This window comes from Rhamphochromis longiceps, linkage group LG4 (assembly GCF_057381845.1).
Source record: "Rhamphochromis longiceps isolate RC_006_pf linkage group LG4, R_longiceps_female_GT1.1, whole genome shotgun sequence".
Lineage (NCBI taxonomy): Eukaryota > Metazoa > Chordata > Actinopteri > Cichliformes > Cichlidae > Rhamphochromis > Rhamphochromis longiceps.
Window position 1 is genome coordinate 13,944,823 of NC_140560.1, and position 20,346 is coordinate 13,965,168.

Sequence of the window (20,346 nt, forward strand, 5' to 3'; positions counted from 1 at the left end):
CAAAGCCTGGCTCTCAGTCATTTATTCATTCATGAAGCTAAAACCTTTTTGTGATTAAAGATTCTTTATTAAATAAATTTTGGGGGATTTTCTTAGCCTTGATAATATTTTAATAGTTGAAAGTTTATTGCAACTTTTTAGTAGTTAATCAGTGTTTTATTCTTGCAATCTGGGGACAAAGTGTTCAAATGACCACAGCTTTAAGGTGCATATCCAAAGAATCTTTTTATTTGATGTCAGTGAAGCAAACTAACATATTTACAAAGCACAACAATTTAAAAGCACGGAACAATGACTCACCTTTGCGCTTGTCTGTTATTTAGTTAAGAGTTCATCAAATTCAAATTTATATTAAATTATGCTCATTAAAGTAGCGTTATAGTGCATGAGAGCTTCATAAGGAGGATCTCAGGTGGGGGAAAAACAACGTCAGGAGATTCTACTTTCCAGGCTTTCACTGTAGATTATTTCCGATCAGCCAGCCTCTGTAGGAGGGCGATGACTGTGTCCTGTTTGGAGGAGAGCAGCTCCAGGGCCGTGGCTATCCTTCCTAGGGACTCGGACATTCGCACCTCCCTCCTCTCGCGCCTCTTCTCTCTGGCTTCAACCCTGCGGCGAGCCACTCGATCGAGGTAGGCCTGCTCCTCCTGTCGCTTCAGAATCTCCTGGAACAGAGTGGAGCCGCCTTGCTCCGCTTTCGCCTTCTGGTTCTGTCCTTCAGTTCCAGACACAGTTGTTGTAGACAAAGAGGTGGCAGCAGAGGAAGTGAGGCAGGAGGACGTGAGGGGGAATGAAGAGGAGAGGCCGAGGAGATTCTGGCTTTGGGTGAGCGATGTTGTACTCAGGCGAAAAGGGATGACACCTGATGAGATGGATGGAGCTTTGCGGCTCGTGTAGCCCAGTGTGTTGAGGTCTGTGTTACTGGCGGAGATGAGGGAAGGGGATGTGGTGGCTGTTTCTGTAAAACAAGGCGAGGTGATAAAAGAAGGAGCCGGCACAATGGTGGCTGGGTGAATACTGGTAGTAACAATGTCACCATTGAGGACGATCAGGGGCTTGTGGTCTGGAGCATTAGCTGAGCTAATGGTCGCTGCAGTCACCGACGTACTGGCAGCGCTGCCAGCACTGGAGCCCAGACTTACTGAGTCCACACCACCAGCACCAGCACCAGCAACAGCAGCAAAGTCACTGCTAGGACGGATGATGGTGGACGTCGGCTGTGGGAGCTGCAGGGGCTTTGCAGCGATCTTAGCCAAAGGAGCAGGCAGTGTAGAAACCGTGCTGCCGCCTTTGTTTCGTTTGTTGTTGACGATCTGAGTGCCAATGGTGTCGCAGAGGGTGGCGTCCATCAACTAGAGTGGAACAAGACACACACAAAGATATGGAGAAAGTACACCAATGAATACATCAAACAGCATTGTAATCCATGTCTTACAAATACCAGTTAACAATGTAACCGTATGCTGTCTTAAACCTTGTTACTTTATGTTATAATCCTAGTTATTTCTGCTGTACTTCCTCACAGTTGTTCAGATTAAACATCCCTGTACAAGAAGAGTAAGGATTTGGGGGTGACAGGGTCATGGGCAGCCAAGGGGGACTGATCAGGCCGGGAACGAAAGCTGGGCCCATGTGGTCTGATCCAACAGATGAGCTACTGTAGCTCCAATTGCAAAAAAAAGTTAATACTAATTCTGATAGAAAGGTGTCAGAATACACAGTGCATCACAGTTTGTTGCATATGGGGCTGCGTGGCCACAGACCAGAAGGTGCCCTGGTCTGAGAGGTCTAGTGGAGCCCATGGTCAGGGATGTTTTGGCAGCAAAAGGGGAAAAACACAATATTAGGCAAGTGGTTATAATGTTATAGCTGGTGGTATATCGCCAACAGCAGAAGAATGCTTCTGATTTCTAGCCAGTAACCCTGAGTTTTGAATTTTGTAAGATAGACTAGGCCTGTACTCTACATCGACCACACCTTCCAAAATATATAAAGCAGCCGTTTCTTCTTTCTGCACAATTTTTATATATATATATAGACACACACACACACACACACACACACACATTATCCACAGATGCAGAGTGCAGCTGTTAAACTCTGAGTGGATGATGATTATTGGTGGCTGCGTTTGAGGTCAGTTACATTTGTCCTGAGGGGAAATTCACATTTCTACAACTGGAAATTTCAAGCGTCTCACTCTATAGTGCTAAAGCACTTGAAAAAGGAAAAGGAGAAAAGAAAGAGGGCTAAAAAATTTCATAGCAACTATGTCCAGCTGTGAGGTTTACTTAAATCAGTACTTAATGTCAGCAACTATTTTTTATCCCCAGGTTTGTCTTCCCGTTAGACTCACATCAAAGAACTCCCAAGACGTCTTAGCATGTCCCGTCTCCCGGCTGCGGTCTTTAACCCTCTTGTATGTCACAATGAGGTTGTTCCACTTGCGACGGATTTTCTCAACAGGCAGTATGTGCCCCTTGGAGGCCATCTCCTCTTGGACACTCTGGAAGAGCTGCGAGCGTTCCCGAGTCTCATAGAGACCCCAGCGACGTCCGACGGCCTCAATCAGACACAGAACGGCTTTGGAAGAGAAATCCGAGCCAGAGCAAAGCGTCTTCTCGGAAGGAGCAGGGGGCATTACTGAAGCTGGGGGAGAAAGAAAGCCACTTGTGGTGTCACTTCATATGTAAGATAAATGGGTTAAACTGGGGAAAATCTTATATGCATACAGTTGTTATCAAATGTTTAGATCCACTCATCATGGGCGGGAATATCCTGGTAATTCTGGAATTTTAATGATTTCTTTGAACTGCTTTTCCAGGGTAGACTTACTGCACAAGTTTGAATTTATTTTGGATTTTATCTAAAACATCTAAAACACACAGTCAGTAGTAAACATACAGGTGCAAATATATAAATATACTCAATTAATTCTTTTAATAAGTGAAAATTCTATAAAGCTTGAGAAAGCTATTAGTGACTGACTATAACTGGTAGTTTCCCTTTGCCGTCATGAAAAGGATTTGTTTGATAGCACTCACAGGTTTGAACAATACAAGACACTTATGTACAGATACCAAATACTGTGCATAAGTGTGAGTTATTTGGATGTGTCAGCACTTTGCTAAGGTCTGGAAAAAGACCCAAACTGTCAACCTCAAATGAGAGAAAAGTGGTCAGGATGTTTAGGAACAATCCAGGAACAACCAGTGCTCACACACCAGCATCACTGTCCACAGTGAAACGAGTTTCACATTGCCATGGACTGAGAGGGTGCCGACCAAGATAAAAGCATCTGGTCAAAAATCCACACCTTCAAGCTTATCTGAAATTTGCAGCTGCCCACATGGACAATCCAAATGTCTTCTGGAGAAAAGCTTCGTTGCCAGACGAGACAAAGATTGAGCCACAATCAGGTATGTTTGGAGGAGTAAAGGTGAGGCTTTGAAATCTAAGAGCCCTGTGCTAGCTGTCAAGCATAGTGCTGGTAGATTCTGACTCTGGGGCTGTTTTGCTACCAGGGGTAAATCAGGATTTGAGGTAAAACCTGAAAATAGAATCTCCAGTTCTGTCCAAGTTTGAACATACAGTTGAAACTTGGACCCAGTTGAATGTTCCAACTGGACAATGATCCCAGGCACACAGATAAACTGGTTTTGGAATAGATACAGTAGACAAACATTAAGCTTCTGGGATGACCTTCCCAAAGCCCCGACCTCAACCCTGCTGAACTTCTGTGGACAACACTTAGAAGCTGAGTCTGTGCCACGAAACCAACAGATTTAAATGAATTCTACCAATTCTGCAAAGAAGACTGGTCAAATATCCAGCCAGGATTATGTCAGAAGCTTGTTGATGGCTGGTCGAGGTGCAAGTTGCAAAGAGACATTAGTGGGGGTGTGTGTAAATATTTGAGCCCATATGTAATGTTTGATCCTGTGTAGGTTGATGAGTGGATGTAAACCTATGACCACAACTGTATTTGCAGATACAGAAAAACTGCATTTTCTGCATCTGTAATTCCTAGTGAGAGATTTTCAACACTTCTGTTTTCCCTCTTGTCGTTGGTTTGACGTGTGCGGGGGTTAGTTTCAACAGCCAAAGTCAGAATTTAGCAACATTTGATGAGCTATCAAACACCCCAACAGATGCCCATCAAATCTGATCAAAACACACACAATCCCAGTGATGCAGAAACTTTATTAATTGTGAAGGATAAGAACTGAATGGCTAAGACTTGAACCCTAGTTTTTGTGGACTTTTTCAGGTGCATGAAATAGGCACAAAATACATGGTGTATCAAAAAGAATCATCTGATTTCAGAAGGCTATATGTTTTTTTTAAACTATTAGACATAGAAGCTTCCAGTAAATTTTAAAATGCAAATGTAAAGTTATATACACAAAATTTACAATGTTGACAAGTGCTTAATATGCCCACCTCCAGACCAGCAGCCAATTTCAAAATGCTTTAATTCCACAATCATTCACCTAAAGAAACACGTAGTGGCTGCAGTGACTCCAGACATGCTCATGGGATGAGTTTGGCATATGCTGGGTATCCACGGGGGGACTTATTGAGCACTTGTGCACACTGTAAGTTTAGTTCAGCCATTACTTGCATAAAAGTATAGCCTTTTCTTTTCGATGCACCCTGTGTAATAGCATTTCTATGCAAATGATTAAAAAATGACATGTTTGAATTTTTAGGTTATTCAAATTCCTTTTAACAGTCATGAGATTTAATGTGTATATGTGCGGATACATCATATCATCATTTTATATGAATTATTAAAAGAGGTTAATGTACGCAAGTGTTGCCAGTTATTACTTCTGCCAGAAAGACTTCGGTCAGTCAGGTTATGTGTTTTGTTACATTCTTGCTGGTGCTCTCCTCTCACTTTGAATCTTACTTACCTGGAGCTATCTTCAGGTATGTTTTTCCATCCCCAGATGTGGTGAAGAAACGCTCTGTGCTAACAGGGTCTGATGACAGAGCAGATAAAAGCTACATAATCTACTGAAAAGCAACAGATTCTGAGTGGCCATTAAGAAAACAAAACAAAAAAGGAAGCAAATAAACGAGGCCGAATGGCCATAAATCATCTCAGGTGAGCACTCACACAGTAGTACAGGAGTAGTTGTCGTGGCAGCTTGCAGCTCTGTGTCAGCCAGCTCCTCTGCAGTCTGTTCCCCTCCTCCTCCTCTGCATGCGGTATCTCCGCAGGGCGCAGGCGACTCCTGCCTGCCCAAAAGCAGCGCAGATGCATTTTCATCCACCGCTTCAGTTTTCACATGCAGCGCTGCGACGTGGTTGCTGCCTCCTTGCAGATCTCCCTCCATGGCTGACACAGAAACAGAAAAAAAGGGGAAAGGAGCAGGAGCTGAAGGGAGAGAGCTTGTATTGTCTGCGCAGGCGTTGAATTGAGGAGAAAGTTTGGAGATCTCGGCTGTTAATCGATGATGCAGACTTCAGCGTGAAGTCGTGCAGCCAAAGTCATGACTGATTTAGCTGTGAGCGTGATGGACAAATGCCACCCCCTGCATGTTTTTCCGTGAGGGGCACGGAAATGGCTGCGCTGACCACCTCAGCTCAGCCGACGGATGCGCAGAGCGGCTGCGCAGCTCTCAGCAAGGATTTGCTGCTGGCAACCGTGATGGTGACGTCAGCTGACCGCACGTTTGGCACATGTTTAGTAACAAAAAACCAAAAAATAATTTTCAAAATAAGAAAAAAGAATCCGGATTTAGCTGTCAACGTGCCAACGTAGGGGCAAATTCTGCACGTTTTATTGCATTAATAATAATAAATATTAATAAATTAAAATAAATAATACTAAACGAGGTAAAAGAAAAAATGCATTTTATTCTTTTATGTGTTATTTGTGGCATACACAAACAAACATTTTATTTAAAAAAAACCCCACGTTACAGATAACAGTAAAAATAAATTGAACTATAGTGACAATAGTCCTCTTTGGACCAACACATTCAGATTTTAATGGTATATAACATCAGTTATATGTGAAACAAAGTTAGGGCAAACAAATGAAACTGGGAGCAATATATACATATATATAATGATCATTTTAACTTGCCTTTTAAATAGGACTAGAGCTGTTTTTGGTTTCAGTGCACAAAACTGGAGAAAACATTATTACAATTCCCCTTTAGACATTTGTCTTTGTTTTCAGTGTGCATTTTGTATGTAAACAACATACACTACGGAACTACTTTATTTAATATTATACTGTAATGGGTTGTACTATGATGAGGATTATCCAATAATAGCTTTTCCATTAGTTGCCAGCACATGAACATAGAGTATACTGTATTTGACATTCATACTGTGTGCAAACACTGATATCTAGTTACATTTTGCTACAGTGCCATCGCTGTAACACCCGTTTTTGATTGTTTTCTCAGCTTTGAAGTGTTAAAAACTGTCACACTGGTTCGAAGTCACTGATCTTGGATGTTGAAAGCCTTCTTAAACTCGCTGTCAAATAACTCCCTCAGTTGGTTGCCGATGGCAAGGATTTCTGGATTTCCCTGAAAAAGAAAAACAGCGATTGTCATTATGTTATTTTCAAAACTTCTGTTCTGTTTAAAAAAGTTGTGTTTGTAATCCTACAGATGTGTCAATGCACCTTTAAGGACCTACAGTAATTGAGGGGAAAAAAAACAATGAGCAAACACTTGGCGGTCGTGGGAAGGAAGAACTCCCTTTTAACAGGAAGAGACTTCCAGCAGAACTGAGAATAAAAGACAGTAAGACAAAAGTTTTCTATTTGAGATCCACTGTGAAATTGCAGGTACCCATGAAATTGGTCAGACCAGGACCCCCAGGGACCCAAATGCAGAAGAAGCACTGCATGGAAGCAAAGGTGAAATAGATGGTAGTTGTTTTGATTATGCCTTGTAAAAGCTGAACAAGGCAATTTGACTAAACTTTGAATGGCAGTCAGAAGAAAGTGAAAGCTTAAAGTCCTGAAAACATTTAACAACACAACACACAGAGTCCCAAGTCCCAAAAGAGATACAGAATCACATTTTTTGTCACTGTAAGGTGTAATTGAAGTTTCCAAAACTTGCAGTGAATGTAATCTAATTCTTCTTTTTTACATGCAGATGCAAACCTTTTAAAACCATATAAAAAATAAAAACAAGCACTTAATAGACTATTGAGAGCACTGAATGCCATTATCACACTTTCACTAAGAGTTTCTTACCCGGTTGAATGTCGCACAGTTGGCAAAAATAAGCTGGACATCAGAAACAAACTCGCCGACAGTTTGATACTGTTTCTGCTGGAGTTTCTCTGTTACTTTGCCCAGCCACATCGGACTCTTGATAGAAGTGCTGTAGTTTGCCAGCTGTGGGTGAAAGCAGACATCCAGAAAACCAGAGTATTCTAGTCAGAGTTTTACACATATAGTGCTGTGAAAAAGTATTCGCCCCCTTCCTGACTTCTTAGCTTTTTGCAAACTTGGTACACTTACATGCTTTACATCAAAGCTAATTTTAATTTTAGGAAAAGAAAATACAAAATGTTGTTTTTAAACACAGAATTCAGGTTCACTACTGTTCCAAATTTTCAATTTGTGGATAATAATTCTCACAATGGTTTGCTTGAGTCCCAAAGCTTTAAAATTGCTTTGTAACACAGACTGATCAATGTCGATGACTTTGTTTCTCATCCGTTTCTTTAGATCGTAGGATGTTTTGCTTTTTGAGATCATTTTTCCTACTTTTCTCTTTCAGACAAGTTCCATGTAAGTGATTTCTTGATTCAACAGGTCTACCAGCAATTAGTCCTTGGTGCTGCCAGTGAAGCTGAACTGGCTAGTTACCGATTTAACAAGGGAGAGCGGTTACTTTTCACACAGGGCCAGGTAGGTTTGGATTGCTTGTTTGCCTTAATAAATGAAATCATCATTTAAAATCTGCATTTTGCGTTTACTGAGCTTATTGTTGTCTAATATGAAACTCTAACTGATGATCTGAAGTGTGACCAATATGCAAAGGCTAAGATAGCTCACGTTTTCAGTGCACTGCACTTTATTTTCTATGAATGTTTTAAAACTTGATTCTAATGAATAAAAATTGCTTGCTTAAAAAATACTTACATAGCCCATTGGGTCTGGAGAAAACATTTGCTCCTCGTCAGCACTGCGCAGACTCAGGAGGAGATACTGGCATTGCTGTTGATGAAACAACAGAGGGGCAGGTCACAGCAATGTCACAGGGAGACGGGTAGTTAGATGGTTACATGGACAAAGTTGTAGACAGAGAAAATTCTCACCATCATGTGTTGAGATATTTGCTGAGACATCACTGCGTTCACGTCCAGCTGGTCAAGGCAAACGTGATTGGCTCTAAAAACGCAGAATGTGCACAACCAGGGGCTGTCGTCGCTGCACACACATACACACACAGATATATATCAGTCTTAAAAATATAAACCCTTTTGATTGTTGTTTCAATCAGCTATATCCTTTTTATTTTTATTATACTGACAGCTGAATGTCTTAGCTTCATGTTATCACATAAAACAGGTACATTTTAAAAAAGCAGAACGTATGCCAGGATCATATACAGTAGTGTGTAATTCAATACAATATACATGGATAATAGCAGCACAAATGTTGTTTTAGTAGAAACTGTCCACCTGACTTCAGCTAGTACCAGTTTTAATGTGAAGGTGAAAAACATTAAAACAAAAATCAAAGGAAATGATGTTAAAATTTAACGCTGAGCAAGAATTTAGTTTACAGAACTAGAAGATCTGGAGTAACACTCCACTTATTTGGACTCATGGTACAGGTCAATTTGCAAATGTCCTGTTTTGTTATCTACCAGGTCCAGAAGGAAATATCCTTAGCTCCTTCACTCTCTTTGCCAGCTGGCACCTAACTTTGTCTTTTCATCATAAGACTGTCAGTTTGTTTGGGAAAAAGTACTTCTACTTAAACGACGGAAAAACAATTAAGCAAGTGTGCTATTTTACACTTGCTTAATTGTTAAGAAGTTCACAGACAGCACTGTGCAAAAGTCTTCAGCCACCCCTCATTTAAAAAAAATATTTTTCTGGGAAATAAAGGGAAATAGGGCACGGTGGTTAGCACTGTTGCCGCACAGCAAGAAGGTCCTGAGTTCAATTCCACCATCAGGCCGGAGTCTTTCTGTGTGGAGTTTGCATGTTCTCCCCGCGTGGGATCACTCCGGGTACTCCGGCTTCCTCCCACCGTCCAAAGACATGCAGCTTGTGGGGATAGGTTAATTGGATAATCCAAATTGCCACTAGGTGTGAATGTGAGTGTGAATGGTTGTCTGTCCCTGTGTGTTGGCCCTGCGACAGACTGGCGACCTGTCCAGGGTGTACCCCACCTCTTGCCCTATGACAGCTGGGATAGTCTCCAGCACCCTCTGCGACCCTGAAAAGGATAAGCGGAAGCGAATGGATGGATGGATGGATAAAGGGAAACAGATGCAGAGATTTGGAGAATAATTTTTGACTGTCTTTAATTCGGTTTTCTGTCAAGCTGATCACACACTGCTTCACTAATGTTGAAGTCCGAGCTCTGGGGAGGCCAAGACTGTGTGTGGTGGTTTTGTTTTGTTTTTTATTCAGGTATGCTTTTACTGCATTGGCAGTGTGTTTGTGATCACTGTCATGCTGAAAAATTATGCTGCTCCTGATGAGATGCTTTCCAGATTCCATCTGACCGTACTTTTTTGTGTTTATAATTCCTCATTTTCACAAGACTCCCAGCACCACTGGATGAACTGCATCCCCAGAGCCTCCACCATGTTTTACATTTAGCTGTAGATGTTCAGTGTTGGACCCTCTCATCCTCCTCCATAAATAAGACAACGATTTGGACCAAAAATATCAATGACATTATTATATAAGACCTTTTGCCACTAAATTTCAATCCAGTTCTTGTGTAAACTGGCATACCTCAGCCTTTCCCCCCATTTTCCCTTTGTTTAGTGTGGATTCTTCAGTAAACCTGGAAAACTGTTGCTCCAGGCCAATTTAAAATATTACAAGAAAGTCTGGTTCATTGAAAGAAAATCATACAGAAATGAGAAGTGGCTCGAGACTTTTGCACAGAGCTGTAGGGATATTCATTAGTGCTGCTTTAAAATGCTGAGTTCAGTTCAGTTGCAGGACTGTATAATGGGAGCATTTCTTTCACCCTGTTAAAGCTGATTAGGTTTCTTTCCTGCCAATGCATACGACAAATTCATGCAGGTTTAAAATATAAGAGACTCAAACAAAACATACAAAAGGACAAAAGAGAAACAGCTGATTTGAAAAATATTTTTTAAATGGCTGCTCTCCCAGTAAGGCTCACTTCAGAATGATGTCGTCCACATGTGGCAGGTGGCATTTCTGGTGGAAGGATCGTGGGCATTCATCGCACACTACCAGCTCTTGGTCTTCTTCTTCGTTTTTACAGATGCAACAGTTGTCATCGTTTTTCTCATTCTCCTGGCAACACAGACAATAAATCACAGAAAATCTGTTTGTACACAAAACTGCTCCAAAGCGCCTTTCAGACCCAGGAGATGTAAAATTGCTGACTTCATCAAACGGTAACTTATAACTGCCATCTATAAATTAAGAACACAGCACCGCCACAGCACACATTCACAATAGGTAATCGGCCATGCATGAGGCCATGTTATTACTGTTACTTTTGAGAGGCCACATCTCACGTGTGGTTACAGTAATGCATAATCATAAACACTTTAGTAGATTTCAGCCCGTAGGTGAGACCAGACTTTTACTTATAGCTAAATGAAATAGCTTAAGTACTGTAATGGAGAGTGACGGCTTCATAACAAATTATTTTTCATCTGCGTAGTGACAGTGTAACTGCAGATCTATCTGAAGTGAAGATGAGACTCACTGTCTTTTACTTTTTTATTAATCCTGTAGAATTTAATCCACCTCTGCTGTGCCTTGTTGGTAAATGAGCTCTCTTTCTTTGGAAGCACTCATGGATTGATCTGTAGGTATATAAAAACTCAGAGGAAGGGACTACTGCAATCGGCTGCATCAAGCTTCAGCTCCTATTAAAGTTTTGTCAAAACCAGGATTAGGCTGAATCCATTATTGGTCAGACTCATTAATCTGACCTGTCACAGATTTTTCGTTTAATGCGGTAAAGGCTTTGCCACGTAAAGTCCATTTTTAAGGCCCTTCAGTGTCTGATGGATGTGAAATTGCACAGCAGAGTGAATAATGAAAAATCCAAAGGCATTTTGGAGATGTCCGCGTGCTCCTCTGGTCAGCGTTGGTGCGGAAATGTAGAAAGGTCTTAATTTTTAGACTTTAATCCATTTGCAAGCATTTTTTTACAAAGTTGTGCTCTGTTAAAAGCAACAAGTAAATGTCTGGTCTGACCCACTGAATGTACAGTAAAGTGACCGAGGGCAGAGAATATCCATTAAGTTGCTGTCAGAAAGAGAAGGAGTCCCACTCCTGTATGTGATGTTAGGCTACAAATACAACTAAACTCTAAATTGGGGTTGGAATCGCATATTTCTGCACCAGAACAAGATAACTGAGAGAGGAAAAAAGTTTCTTGTTTGTCGAATTATACTACAGATTTAGAGAGACAGATTTTGTACTATTTAGAAAAAACAGCATTGTGCAAGAAAGTATTTTTCAAACCAGTGTAGCATGAGGAAATGCCACTTGTCTGAAACTTACCAGGTCTTCAGGATCTGGTTTACACAGAGGGCAAGGACACAGAAGGTAATGAATCTCCAAGATCTTTGCCTGAAAGAGACAAAGTAACAATGTATTCATTTTTCAATCATAAGTTCTCACTTTTGGTTTAACAAAGCTTGTAACGCTCATATTGACTAAAGTTGCTCTTGGGTTTACAGGTGAGACACAGTTTCATGCAAAAAAAATTGTTAAGTCCTGTAATTTTTTGGGCACGAGTGGCAACTTCAAAATTATAATTCAAAAAGATCCTACAAAACCAAACTGGCACTGACCCAATTCATTTTTCCTGAATTAGCCCCTAATTGTCTTTATATTCTTTATTATTTGTTCATTGTGGAGCATAGTTTGCTAGTTCACCTTACATGCATTAATGTAATAACGTGGTTAGCCTACTCAACGTAAATTAGCTACTCACGCAGAGAAGAACGGCTGCTGCTGCCTTCATCATCCGTCATCATTTCTGCTACACTGGCAGGGCTAGGGGCCAGGACTCTCCTCTTCGTGTTTTTGGGGGATGTTGCATAACAGGCAACCCACCCGCAGTAGATGTGCTCGGTGTGAGGTCTCGCAGCAAGCTATCAAATACGGCGCATTTCTGGGCTTTTAAAAAAAACGCTATGCGTCGCCAGGTGTTTCATCGGATTTGAGGTGTTACCTCCTTTGACAGTATCACAGTATCAGCTTAAAGCACTTGTTGCAGGCTGCTGAGTTTGCATATTTTGCTATGAAGTACAGCCAGACTTTTGACCGCTTCGCCTTGGACATTTTTAATCTGTAGCTCTGCTCTAACAGAACGTACGTACCTGGCCCCGCCTACTATCCTCGGAAACGTAAAATGATTGGCTAGAATCTAAAGTGTATCACAGCTCAGGAAAAAAAAGCACCGAAATAAAGCACCGAAATGTGCGCTGCTTTTCGGTCTGGTTACTACCGTTTATGTCAGAACCGGTGCCATCATGGCACCGGACACCGGTACCCATCCCTACATTTGGATATATATTTTTACCATATTAGCTGCTTGAAGATTGATGACCGCAAATAAATATGAGTCAAAATGTAAAGATTGTAATCTTGAAGTGTAATTTTCCTCCCTCATTCTCACAGAGTACCTCACAAAAGTACCCAAAGGCGTAGAGATAAGTTGCGGTGAACTAGGAACCTGCAGTGTAAACACACCTCCATGAGAGCACTCAGAGGTTTTCCATCCCATCTGATGTCTTTCTTCCAGGAAACATTTGTCGGACCAGATTCCTTACAAAAGTCCACTGGGGTCATCCAGCTTGTCTCAGTACGAATACTCTTGCCAAGTGTCCCTAGAGGGAGAAAAACATTTTGAGAAGAAAGTTCCTACAGCTTAACTAAAATCTTGTACGGAAGCCCCAAATGCAATTTCATTGTTCTCTGACAATGACAATAAATAAATAAATACCAAATACTAAATCTTTCCATTTAATTCAATTCAAAGTAGCATTTAGCAGCACCTGGATGCTACTTATCCTCTTAATTCCAATGGATGTAATCAGAGTGTACTTTGTTTTTTTAAAGAACTGTTTAAACTTTTTCAAATGACTGTATCTGTATCACAGTACATTCTTTTTTTAAGATACCTGATGCAAAACGTTTTTTGTGTAACGTCCCAGCTAAACCACCACATGTAACTTTGAACACTTTGGTGTTGGAAAGACCAGCCTCTGGCTGCTGCACCGTCTGCTCTTCTGCCTCTTCTTCATCTAAAACAGACACGTTATGAAGATAATATGTAACACAACCATGCGTATCTAAAAGAGCTTCCATCATAAATATTACACTGTAGAAACCAGCACCTGTGGTGGGTTCATCACTTGATGAATCCTGGTCTTCCTCGTCATCTTCTTCTTTCTCCGACTCTAAAAAAGAGGATTTTATCCATGAAAACAAGCGGGAAAGAAGCTTGCCTTGCCTGTGCATGTTTGTCTTACACATGTATATTTTAAATTCAGAGTTTTATGAATATAAATATGTGCACGATATTAATAGAATGCCAGAAAAGATTTTAGTGACAATCATTATGCTCAGAGAGAAACTAGAATCACTGCCTCGCAGCTGTATGCCTTCACCCATTAATATTCTTGTTTTTCATTTTGGATCTTAATGGTAGCTGTTCCTCATCCAAGTTGAGGGTCTAAGGAGAAACAATGTTGTTTTCTGTACAGATTGGAAGCTCCTTGAGGCAAATTTCAGTTTTCTGAGATACAAAAATAAAATTGTTTTGACTTCAGTTCGTTGGGCTTTTCCAGTTCTGCTCTGTTTCTATTATACTGGAGCATAAAGGGGGGGAGGGTTATAAATGTCTGCAGTGCCTGCCTGCCTGCCTCAATTGATGCCATTAGTTTTAAATGCTTTAATATTTAATGTGAGATAACAGAAGCTCTTGTAGCAGCCAGTGGGAAAGTGGGCTTATATGCTGTTAAGAACACTCACGTTTGATAAAAATCGGTGTTTTTGCAGTAATAGAACAAACCTGTGGTTGCTTCTTCGAGTGAGAACAATCTTTTCTTGGCCTAGCAGCAAAAAAAGAAGCACGTGGCTTAGATTAGAAAAAAATAAAACAAACTAATTTACTTCTGAGTAAGAAATACCCTACCAGTCAAAATCTGGACACACAATTTTCATGTAATGGTTTTTCTTTACTTTTACTACTTTCTACATCATAGATACAAACTGAAGACATCAAATATATGAACCAAGATCAATGGGATTATGTAGCAAAGAAAAAAAAGATATATAACTCTAAATATGATTTCTATTTTAGATTCCTCAAAGTAGCCACCCTTTGCTTTGTTGACAGGATTGCAAACCTTTGGCCTTCTCTCAATGAGCTTCATGATCGAATCACCTGAAATGGTTTTCATTTCACAGGTGTGACTTGTCAGGGTTCATTTGTGGATCAGTTGTGTTGTGCAGAAGTCAGGTTGGTACATAGCTGACAGCCCTCTTTGACAACTGTTAGAATTGATATTATGGCAGTGTCCCCAAAAGCAGTCACAAAAACCATCAAGTGCTACGATGAAAGTTGCTCACATGAGGACCGCCGCAGGAAAGGATGCCCAAGAGTCACCTCTGCTGCTGAGGATAAATTCATCCGAGTCACCAGCATCACAAATTAGAGCGCAGATTAATGCCACACAGAGTTCCAGTAGCAGAGACATCTCTACATCAGCTGTTCAGAGACTGCATTAATCAGGCCTTTATGGTCAAATAGCTGCTAAGAAACCACTACTGAGGAAAATCAACAAGCAGAAGAGATTGTTTGGGCCAAGAAACACAAGGAGTGGACATTAACCAGTGGAAATCTGTGCTTTGGTCCGATGAGTCCAATTTTGGGATCTTTGATTCCACCCGCCATGTCTTTGTGCGATGCAGAAAAGGTGAACGGATGGTCTCTACATGCATGGTTCCCACCTTGAAACATGGAGGAGGTGTGATGGTGTGGGGGGGCTTTGCTGGTGACGCTGTTGAGGATTTATTCAAAATTTAAGACACACTGAACCCGCATAGCTGCTACAGCATCATACAGCGACATGCCATCCCATCTGGTTTGCGTTTAGTTGGACCATAACTTTTTCTTTAACTGGACAATGACCCCAAACACACCTCCAGGATGTGTAAGGGCAATTTGACAAGAATGATGGAGTGCTGCACCAGACGGCCTGGTCTCCACAGTCACCTGACCTAAACCCAATCCAGATGGTTTGGGATGAGATGGAGCGCAGAGTGAAGGCAAAAGGGCCAACAAGCACTCAGCATCTCTGGGAACTCCTTCAAGACTGTTGGAAGACCATTTCAGGTGACGACCTCATGAAGCTCATAGAGAGAATGCCAAGAGTGTGCAAAGCACAAAGATTAAAATAAATTATAAAACAAGCTTTGAGTAATTTCACACTTTTTTGTTTACTACATAATTTCACGTGTTCATTCATAGTTTTCATGCCTTCAGTGAGAATCTGCAATGTAAATAGTCATGAAAATAAAGAAAAACATTAAATGAGAACGTGTGTTCAAACTTTTGAGTGGTAGTATATACATCTGTTTTTACTTTTTTATTTCCTCCTTTGTAGGCCACTGTTTTCAGGTGACCCTCCTGTGAAAAATGACAAAAACAAAATAAGTGAAATTCACACTGGAAACTGCTGGAACATTGATCAAATAAGTTCAGATTTTCTTTTTGACAAACCTTTATAAGCTTTCCCAGCGGCGTCCCCCCACATCGAATGCTCAGCTTCCAGTTCTTGCAGCTCTGCTTTCCTGCAAACCTCTCAAACTCACCTGGAGCAAACCACTGCTTATTAGCCAGAATGCACTTCTCTCCTAAGAGATGCAGAGGAGGAGGAATTCAAAGAAATGTTTTACACACGCAGAGTTTAAATCTCAGTCATAAATGAACTCTTGTTATCTCCCAACTGCCGCTTTTTCTAGCTTGTACATTTTTCTATTATTTCACAGCTGTTGAACAAAGAACATGCAGCTGCAGTAGACTGCAATGCAACAATGAAAAGACTTTGCTTATCTGACCTTTAGCCAGTTTGTCACGTTGTAGCGTTCCCGACATCTGTCCGCACGTCACAGGCAGCTGGGACTTGTAGAGGGGCCAGGTCCAAATTTCACCCTTCTCTCCCTTCTTCATGGGAGGAGCTGAGAAATACAAAATGTTATAAATGCCGATTCAAACATGCTGCAGTGTAGTCAATATACATGTTGTGGCTTTGGAAAAGACATGACCACATTCCCTCAGACATCTTGCAGTGAACGCTGCAGGTGTAGAAGCAAGAAGGGCTGTGGCTATGCTCCAGTTTTATAGAACTGAGTGAGGCCTGTATCCATCTTGGCAGGGAGTCAAACATGTTCCGGTTCATACTGACCACTTGGGAGGTACCTTTCCACGGATTCAGGAGAATGATTGGAAGAACCAGAGTTCCTTTTTTGAAGTTGGTCAACTGAAGGTTAATGTAGAGCTTGATTATTGTGGTATTCTCCACCTGCTATAACACTATTTACTCAGATGGAGTAGAGGAGCTGTAATGGTGTAACTTTGTACAAAACATCAGAGAAGAGACAATTCCACTTCCAACATAAAGAGAAAGTAATGAACATATGACAACTCTATGCAGTCCTGTGAATAACTCGAGCCCACAGTTCATTGAGGTTTGCGGACATTTGTTTATGCACAGCTGTCTTAATTTCCCACCACACCAACATTTCAATCACGTTGAGGTCTGGACTTTGACCAGTCCGTCGCAACACCTTCATGCTCTGCTAGTTTAGCCATTCTGTTGTATATTTGCTGCTGTGGTTGGGATCATTGTCATATTGCATGACCCAGTTTCAGCCAAGCTTTAACTGTCAGACAGATGGTCTCACATTTGACTCGAGGACACTTTGGTATACGAAGGAGTTCATGGTCGACTCAATAATGGCAAAGTCCAGGCCCAGGTCCACCAAATGATCATCCCTTCACCACATACCAACTGTGATTGACAGCTGAGGTGAGTTTTGGTTTTCTCTAAATGTGCATTATGGTCAAACATCTCCATTTGGTCTGATTTGTCCAAATGACATTGTTCCAGAAGTCATGTATTTGTAACCTTTCGAACCTAAGTCATGTTGCCATGTTCTTTTTCAAGAGAAGAGGCTTTGTTTTTGGTTGGGTCTAGCCTGGGGTAGAACCAGGGTACTTTACCCCAGTGAGAGCTGCTAAAGGTTAGAGGATGAGAGATGTCTTTTTAACTGTATAACTCCTGTTGGCATATAGTCACGCTGAGAACAGTAAAGCATAAGTGAGGAGTAACTTACTGAAACATATTTTCTTGGACTTCTTCTGAGCCGAGGTAGACAGGCCTGATGGGCCAGGCTGCTCATCCTCATCACATATGCTCTTGCTATACTTCCTCTTCTTTTTCACTGAGTTTTCTTTCCTCACCTCTTCTTCTGAATGTTCAGTTTTTTCCTTTTCACCGTTGTCTTCCGTTTCAACTTTCTCAGGCAATTGTGTGTCAAAATGGTAAGACCCTGAAATTACATTGAAGTCCAAGAACATAATAAATATCTAATAGAGGCCAAACAACTTCTACAGGTCAATTTCAAAGTCTCAGTACATAGCATGCCCACTTGCTAACAAGGTTTTATATAGTCTAAATTACAACATATTAGCTGTTACAAGATGAGTCTTCACATAGACAGAGGTTCTCTTTGACTGGTTACAAGCCTATCAAATTATTTTTAGTCCTGCAAAGGCATTAATGCCACCACAAAACTCTCATCTTAAAGTAGATGACATATTATTCCTTTCAGATTTCTTTGGCCAATTCTTTGCTTTATCAATTAACTTGTCAGAGACACAAACATACTTATTATAAAGTCATTAAGAGCATCATGAAATAGAAATATCTTACCGTCCATGAGGCTTTTGCGCAGCATTTGCAGTTTGGGGTTGTGGCTCAGGACAGTTTCCTTGAAGGCACACTTCCAGAACAGTTTGATGTGCTCTGACTTTTTTTCCTCGAACCAGTCCAGGATATCATAAAGGCCCTTCTCTTTTTTCTTCATTCGACTCACCTTCTGCACACACAGTATCGAGAAAATTATTATTGAGCTGTTTAGCCTAGGATTCAGTAAGTAAATACCAACATACTGTCGTTTTCACAAAGTGTCTATGATAGTAGATTTAGAAAAAACTGCCCCTATGAAAAAAGTATGATGTTTATGTTTGCCACTCCAATAATGGTGATTGGATTGATTATATGTGATTATTTAGGAGAGGGCGTTTCCTTCTCTGAATAAGCTGCTGTTTTTTGCGTCACAATGGGGACCTATATTTACGTAAGGTGGAGTACTGTGCAAAAATCGTGACCCACCTTTCATTACTTTATATTTTATTTCCAAGGAGACAGTCTTTTTTGTTTTTTTTAACCGGCCTTGATCAATAGTTTCAAAAATTATAAAGTTTTACTTTGGACATTGCCTCCTTTCTTGCCAATTTTCATTCCAGTCCTTGCATCTGACCTTTTTCAGAGGAATGCTTTTATTATTTGTTAAGCCACTTAACACTGACCCATGAATCATTCAAGCATAAAAAAAATCCACCTAACTCAAGGGATGAAGCAGAGTTATGTCTGTACACAACAGAAAACTTAGCAAAGAACTCATTTTAAATTGTGCTGTGCAATATGTCCTTAAAAGATTTGACAAAACTGACCAAGTGGAAGAAAATTAAGGAAGCAGTAGGTCTAAAGAACTATCTACAGCAGATGAACCTGAAAAACTGTAGTTTGGAAAAAACATTTCAGTTAGTGGTGTTTGCAATCTTGCCAAAATTGATGGAGTTACTATGGCTTCATTTTTCAGGATGATAATGATCCCGAACACACTGTCAGTGCAGTAAAAGCGTACCTGGATAGAAAAACACACAGTGGAACACTGTTAGTCGTGGATTGGCCTCCCCAGACCCTGGACGTCAATATTATTGATCATCTTGACCGTTATACTCGGTGTATTTCCTTTTATGTTTGCACATTCAAATAAATCTACAAACTTATTTCCCATTTTCTCCGCAAAATTTGGAAAAACGACGCGTGACTTAAGACTTTTCCAGACTACAGATTTTATTTCATTTTAATCTGTTTTTAATAACTGGCTCTGGTTGTGAAAATGCCTTCTTTTTTAGTAAATAGCAGTGTGAGTTACAGGCGAATGTCAATTCGCAGTGTCTTGATGATCCGGTAAGTAAATCCCAAAAAGTTGATTCTGTTCATTCCGTGTTGCTAGTCTCAGTCAGGCAAAGGTAGGCTAAGGCTGAGAAAACCTGCAGTCAGCTGAGACTGAAGAAGTTCAGATAAACAGAATCAGCTTTTTGGGGTCAGTTCGCCGTATTTCCCTTGTTTGAAATCGACGCTTCATGTGTACCAACAACTCTGACGTAATCATGTATCACTTCCGCTGTTCACTTCCCGCTCTCTCATTAACGTCCTATTCAAATAGCACTCGCCTGAAATGACTGTAACGAGGTTGATAACAAATGCGTAACCTTTCCACTTGAGCTCCTCACCTTGAAACGGTCTTCCGAGATCAGGTTGTAATCCTTGAGCTTGCAGAGGAAGATGACCGGGCTTTCCATGCAAGAAATTTCTGTTTTATTGCAGTGTAAAAAGCGCAGCATTTCCTCCAACTCCAGGAAATCCAGCGGATCCATCGATGGTCTGTTCTCCCTACTCTTCTACAAAACTGTGCCAGTTCCCAAGAGATCGCACTCACTTATCACCCCGATGTGATATTAGAGCTGCAGCACAGAAATAAAGCGCTGCATTCGTGGACCTTGTGCCGTTTAACAGGTAACAATAAACTCCTCACAGGTCTCGTCACCCTGCTCCACCGTTTACATGCGCGCACAGTGAAACTCAATCCAAGTTTATGTAAAACAAAAAATCACAATGTTGAGTAGATGCAGACATAAGCGGAAGTTTTCCCTCTACGGGTCAAAGTGTATGATCTGGGAAATACTGGTTTCTCGGTTCCTCCTCTCAGTGACGTTTGGAAAGTGAAACCTTTTTCTAGCGCTCTTCT

The 20,346-nt window shown here is 40.9% G+C and overlaps 2 protein-coding genes across 2 annotated transcripts; both read right to left on the reverse strand.

Annotated features, from left to right (window-relative positions):
* Positions 1-210: 210 nt before the first annotated feature.
* On the reverse strand, positions 211-5,624 carry LOC146671208 (uncharacterized). The gene is made up of 4 exons (XM_085403396.1): positions 5,126-5,624; positions 4,920-4,988; positions 2,357-2,649; positions 211-1,352 (listed from the first exon to the last, which is right to left on the reverse strand). Exons 1-4 carry the CDS (start codon positions 5,343-5,345, stop codon positions 465-467), a joined length of 1,470 nt encoding a protein of 489 aa, XP_085259522.1. The 5' UTR covers positions 5,346-5,624; the 3' UTR covers positions 211-464.
* A 238-nt stretch (positions 5,625-5,862) lies between these two features.
* sp100.1 (SP110 nuclear body protein, tandem duplicate 1) lies at positions 5,863-19,975 on the reverse strand. Its single transcript, XM_085403394.1, has 16 exons — positions 19,832-19,975; positions 18,180-18,345; positions 17,581-17,796; positions 16,303-16,422; positions 15,965-16,098; positions 15,827-15,871; positions 14,252-14,291; positions 13,575-13,637; positions 13,359-13,481; positions 12,928-13,064; positions 11,731-11,799; positions 10,367-10,503; positions 8,308-8,419; positions 8,132-8,206; positions 7,235-7,378; positions 5,863-6,554 (listed from the first exon to the last, which is right to left on the reverse strand). Exons 1-16 carry the CDS (start codon positions 19,973-19,975, stop codon positions 6,465-6,467), a joined length of 1,815 nt encoding a protein of 604 aa, XP_085259520.1. The 3' UTR covers positions 5,863-6,464.
* Positions 19,976-20,346: the final 371 nt, after the last annotated feature.